The sequence below is a fragment of the Corylus avellana genome, chromosome ca1, assembly GCF_901000735.1.
Source record: "Corylus avellana chromosome ca1, CavTom2PMs-1.0".
Taxonomy (NCBI): domain Eukaryota; kingdom Viridiplantae; phylum Streptophyta; class Magnoliopsida; order Fagales; family Betulaceae; genus Corylus; species Corylus avellana.
In genome coordinates, this window is record NC_081541.1 from 23,455,393 (window position 1) to 23,461,095 (window position 5,703).

At 34.5% G+C, this 5,703-nt stretch overlaps 1 protein-coding gene across 1 annotated transcript; it reads right to left on the minus strand.

Moving 5' to 3' along the window:
* Positions 1 to 1,067: 1,067 nt before the first annotated feature.
* Positions 1,068 to 3,884, minus strand: LOC132167562 (histone-lysine N-methyltransferase, H3 lysine-9 specific SUVH4-like). The gene is made up of 5 exons (XM_059578575.1): positions 3,581 to 3,884; positions 2,824 to 2,878; positions 2,562 to 2,671; positions 1,601 to 1,777; positions 1,068 to 1,232 (listed from the first exon to the last, which is right to left on the minus strand). Exons 2-5 carry the CDS (start codon positions 2,876 to 2,878, stop codon positions 1,122 to 1,124), a joined length of 453 nt encoding a protein of 150 aa, XP_059434558.1. The 5' UTR covers positions 3,581 to 3,884; the 3' UTR covers positions 1,068 to 1,121.
* Positions 3,885 to 5,703: the final 1,819 nt, after the last annotated feature.

A 5,703-nucleotide genomic window follows, 5' to 3' on the forward strand; every position in this document is an offset into this window, starting at 1 on the left:
ATATTAATGAAATAATTATCTCCAAAGATGAAAGATAAGCGTCTGCTTTTCATATAAATGTAGATTTCCCGCAAGAAGATTGCCACCAAACTAAATTGGCAAGCAATAAAAAAAGGTGGTCCTCTCATCCAACCTAGCGTTGGATGGGTTTCAAATCATCTCTTTTATATAATTTTTGGTGAGTAGGGGGAAGGGTGCCTTCCCTGTAGATTTTGACAGTTACAGGCAGCAAAGAGACATTAAAACAGCTACAATATAAACTTTCTTAACCCACATTTGCCTATATTATAACAAAAACCTACTATCATTGTTTGTTGAAACTGGCACCACAATCCCTATGGACCGCCAAGATTAAACGACCACACACACATGTATCTACTGGAAAATATACCCCAGTTTCTGGGTATTTGGTCAACTTCAATTATAAATAATTTCTGGCACTGCACCTCCTTTTGACATTCAAAAGTGATAATGATTCAGATGAAGAGCAGCTTTTCCTTAATAATTCACACTCCCATAATAATTTAGTGCATGCATGTGTGTTAAAGGATGAAAAATGAGCATGAATAGTGCTTGTCTCTTCAAGATATCAGAATAAGAATATCAAAAAATATGGGAGAGTGAGAACTGAGAACAGAATGCTTACATAGCAATGTTGAAGAAAACAACAAAACTGGCGCTTCTAAATAAGGCACTTGGTGGAACAGATTTTCCTTTGTAAGGGTAAAACAGAGACAAAAACCCAGCCACAGTAGTAGCAATGAGAAATGCTACAGACAAATACCCCAAAACGACAGTTGGATCAGAGGGGTTCTTGCAGATAACAACACCTTTCCCTGTTATTGGAGTTCCAGCTACTGGCTGCAGAGATCAGAGAGAACAAGACGAATACTCAGACAGCAACCAAGAAACAATATAACCATTAAAAGAATGGAGAATATTTAGCTTCAATGGACAAATCATTCAAAGCATAAAAATAAGTAACTAAAGGTCAGAGCAAGTTGTGCTCCACTTCTTGGACTCCTATAAAATGTAATTTTTAATACATTTTATAACTTTACCGGAAATGGGTGTCAAGTTATTCATCAAAAGGAAATGGGTGTCAAGTCAACCGGTGCTACTCAGCTCTTCTCCTTGTACAATCCATCGTATGTGTAAACTTTACCGGTGTAACTGCTTTTAGATTCATGGCCACGAATGACTCTAACAGGCACATGTTGCTCCACACAGTTCTGCCATTGAGCACATAGCAGGTACAAGTCAACTAATATGATTTCAAATTCAGAAGGCATTCAACACACTCACTGATTCTTGTGCTAAACTGATTCTTGCTCATAATATCACTTAGAGCTTCTGGGCTAAAAGCAGAATGACTTACCCAACAAAATTAAAAATAAAAGCAGAATGGATCAACAACTAGTGAGAGTGTGTTGATCTGATCCACACACTCTCACTGGTCAACATGACAACAATATCACTTTGAGCTTCTGGTTAAAAGGAGAACAGATCAGAAAGTACCATTGCAGGTAACAATAGAAAATCACTTTTTTTTTACAAGTAACAATAGACAAAGGACTTAGGAGAGCTATAAAATACACACCTTGAGCGCCAAATTTCCACGCTCCATCTTTTGGTCTTGGATCTGATGCTTATTGCCAGTTAAATTATGTCCACCTTGACCAGTATACACAACATCATCAGCATTATCAAGGTCATCTTCATACATCCCGGACAAAACAATGGCAACTGCAACTGGGAACGTGTAGTTCCTATACTCCTATTTAGGAAAAAAAAAATTTCCTCATCAATTCTAGTTTAATTCTGATTACTAAGTGGAAGAACATTAAATTTCTAACTACATCAACAAGAAGAAAGACTACTCAGTCAGGAATAGCCTTTAATTATTCAATCCTTGGTTTACAGAAAAGCAGCATTAACACAATAGATAACATGACACACATTAGGCTAGAACAAGAAAAACTTATACACCAAGAAAACTGTAAATAGGTTGGCCTTGTTTTCTTTTGATTGTTATATGCATACAATCAAGTTGCAAATCACTAGCACTAGTACTGTGGAACAGTCGAAACTAAGATCTCTAGTTCCCAAGGCAGAGCCTCAACTAACTATGCTATGTTTGCGGGTGGTAAATAGCTTAGCATCCCTAGATAGAATGGTCCTAAGAGGCACTAAAAGCTTTAGGTACATAAACCATAAGCTATTGAGAAGTGTAAGGATCATGAGCTGCAAATTAGCTTGAGCAATATCATTTCACAAGGCTTTGAAAAACATAAAAGACATTCCAGTACCACCTCTGTGACTACCAAACAAGTAAACAAAAAGTAATCAACTACTTATTCGTCCACGCATTGACTGATAAATTTCAGAAGAGTATTTAATATGAGAAGGCCTTATTGGCTTATATCAATCATGTATTCAATCAAAATGAACAGAACTCCAACTCAAATCAAAAATGAAAATTTACAGGAAGAAAATTTATTGGCTGCCAATTGATTGCATTCTTAGACATCCCTAATCAAAGAGCAACATGATTAAATTACCCCTTTACTGTAACTCTGCCCCATATAATCAATCCCGTTCAGCCAGTGACTGTGAAAACCAACAGCAACCATTTCAGCCCGTGCATAGAACTGATGCCCAACCTTAATTCCTCTCATCAAGAGCACTTATTAACACCTCTTAATAAATGGTTTTCACATTGATAGTGCAAAAGTCAAAATCAAATATTATAGGATGATAAACAAGCAAACTGCTACTAAAACACATATAACCAGAAAAGCAATGTAAGAAAAAGCAACAAACCTGGAACATCACCAATTCTTTTCACAGGGTTCAAGATTTCGTTAGCCTCCATCATCTGCCAGATAGTTCCATTTGGAAGAAAAATGGTTGAATTACATCAGAATGTGATAATTACAAAGATTTCACAATCATATTCTCCACAACCAACACAATCTACCATTCCAAAAATTATTATATAACAATGATGGACACAAGAACTAATATCATTGCCACATTATCATCACCATTATCAATGCAATTAATAACCCTTTTTCCTTTTGATGAATAACTTGGCACCCATTTCTAATACAATTATTTGGTTGGTCAATAAACATCTCCTCGTTCGGAACAAGGAACATCAACCACTTTCTCAGAAACCAAACAGAGAGTAACCCACACTGCATTGCAAACTCTTGACAAAATAAAGTCAGAGAAATGCTTAAGAGCAAATAAGAACGTGCACATTGGTGATTAAAGCCTGAAACTACATATATGACTGAATGCCGCAATGAAATCCGTGGGTTCCCAACGCCAAATTAGAATTACCCAATTCAGATTTGAGATACTCAACATAAATCACCAAACACAAATCAAAGTCAACTACAAAATCTAACCCAACAAAATGAGAAATAATAAAAATCAAGGTCACACCACTCTTCTCAGCAACCGAAATCCACCTCAAGCAAATTCAATATTATCAAAAACTAATCCAAATCTTCTACAACAACAAGAACACCGGCCACAAAAATTGCAAAAATTTAAAGTTTAAAGAGGTTACCTCGAGGATTTTTCTCCCCTTCTTTTTCTTTTTCTTCTCTGGTTTCCCCGAACGATCCACCCTCTCTCCCCTCTCTCTTTCTTTCTCTCTCCCCCTCTCTCTCTCTCCCTCTTTCAGCTTCTCAGCAAAGCCTTGTATGAAAGCTTTCGTCGGTTAAAGTTTGGGAGAGCAGCGGTAGAGAGATTGAGAGTGAGAGTGATGAGGGAGGTGAGTGAGAGGGGTGTTAGGGAGGATTCTGGTGTTTTGAAGGTTTGGGGAAAAAAAAGACGCGGTTTATGAAATTTTTCATCCGAAAATTTCAGATACCCGCCACTGGGTGGCGCTTATTTTTCGCACTCAATAGGGGCGACTAAGTCGCCCCTAATGAGCCTCAAATTTATTTATTTTTTTAAAAAAAAAATTATACTTATAATTTTTTAATTTTTATTTATTTTATTTATTTTTGTTTTTCTTTATTTTCTCCTGTAATATATTTTTATTATTATAATATTAACTAATAATTTCCATTTAATAAATTTTTATAATAAAGATCATTAAGTTGATATTTATCTTATAATTAATTATAAGATCAATACAAAATCCAAAGATAATATAACTAATGCACTAAGATAATATAAAAAGCTTATAGTTCAATTAAATGTTCGATTGAACCTTCAATTGTATTCAATTTGATCGATCAATTGATCTTATCATGATCAATCTAACTAATTCATTAGGATCAATCGGATGTTTGATCGATCAATTGATTCTATTACGATCAATCGAACTAACTCACTAGGATCGATTGGATTTTCGATCAGATGCTTGATCTTATCACGATCAATCAAACTAATTCACTAGGATCGATTGGATGTTTGATCGATCGGATTTTCGATCGAACATTTGATTGATCATTTGATTCTATCAAGATCAATCGAACTAATTCACTTGAATCGATCGGATTTTTGATCAGATGTTTGATCCTATCACAATCAATCGAACTAATTCACTATGATCGATCATTTGATCTTATCACAATCAATCGAACTAATTCACTAGGATCGATCGGATGTTCGATCAAACATTTGATCTTATCACGATCAATCGAACTAATTCATTAGGATCGATCGGATGTTCGATCGAACATTTGAATCTATCACTATCAATCGAACTAATTAATTATGATTGATCGGATATTTGATCAAACCTTCAATTTCAATTGTTTCAATCATTTGATCTTATCACGATCAATCGGACTAATTCATTATGATTGATCGGATATTCGATCAAACCTTCAATTTCAATTGTTTCAATCATTTGATCTTATCACGATCAATCGAACTAATTCATTATGATTGATCGGATATTCGATCAAACCTTCAATTTCAATTGTTTCAATCATTTGATCTTATCACGATCAATCGAACTAATTCATTATGATTGATCGGATATTCGATCAAACCTTCAATTTAATTGTTTCAAGTTTCATCTATCATTTGATCCTATCATGATCGACTGAACAAATGTACTATGATCAACCGGTTATTTGAATGAACCTTTAATTTCAATTGTTTCAATTTTGATTGTCACTTGATCCTATCATTTTATTGTATCACTATCAAAGTTGTTGTACATTATTCAATAAAAAATAAAATAAAATTAAAATAAAAAAAAAATTAAATTCTGCCTCTCTTTTAACATTTTGTTACTGCGATCGATCTCATATTGGGTACGATCGATCGCAGTCACAGAATGAACACGTTTGTACATTCTGTGACTGAGATCGATCACAAATTGGGTGCGATCGATCGCAGTCACAGAAAGTACACGTTTGTACATTCTGTGACTGCGATCGATCGCACCCAAGGTTAAAATTTTATTTCGTTATATTTAACGGTGCATATTGTGTCACTTTATTTGAAAATTTTAAACAATGTAGTGATATATACAAAATTTTAGTGGATGCTATTGGGCATCAATTTTTTTTTATTTTTTATTTTATTTTTTATTTTTTATTTTAATTTTCCTGCATACTCTTTAGGGTCGACTCTAGAGTCGACCCTAATGATCACTCTTCAGCGTCCACTCTTAGTGGACGCTATTGGTGGTTAAATGTATTTTTTTTTAATTTTTTTTTTAATTCC

What these genes read in the sequence shown, in the direction of transcription:
- LOC132167562 (XM_059578575.1), bottom strand. Translation starts at nt 2,878, where the DNA reads ATGATGGAGGCTAACGAAATCTTGAACCCTGTGAAAAGAATTGGTGAT. An exon ending in AAGAATTGGTGATGTTCCAG is followed by an intron (nt 2,672 to 2,823) that starts GTTTGTTGCTTT and finishes TCTTGATGAGAG; the next exon opens with GAATTAAGGTTGGGCATCAG. An exon ending in GTGGAAATTTGGCGCTCAAG is followed by an intron (nt 1,233 to 1,600) that starts GTGTGTATTTTA and finishes GCTCAATGGCAG; the next exon opens with AACTGTGTGGAGCAACATGT.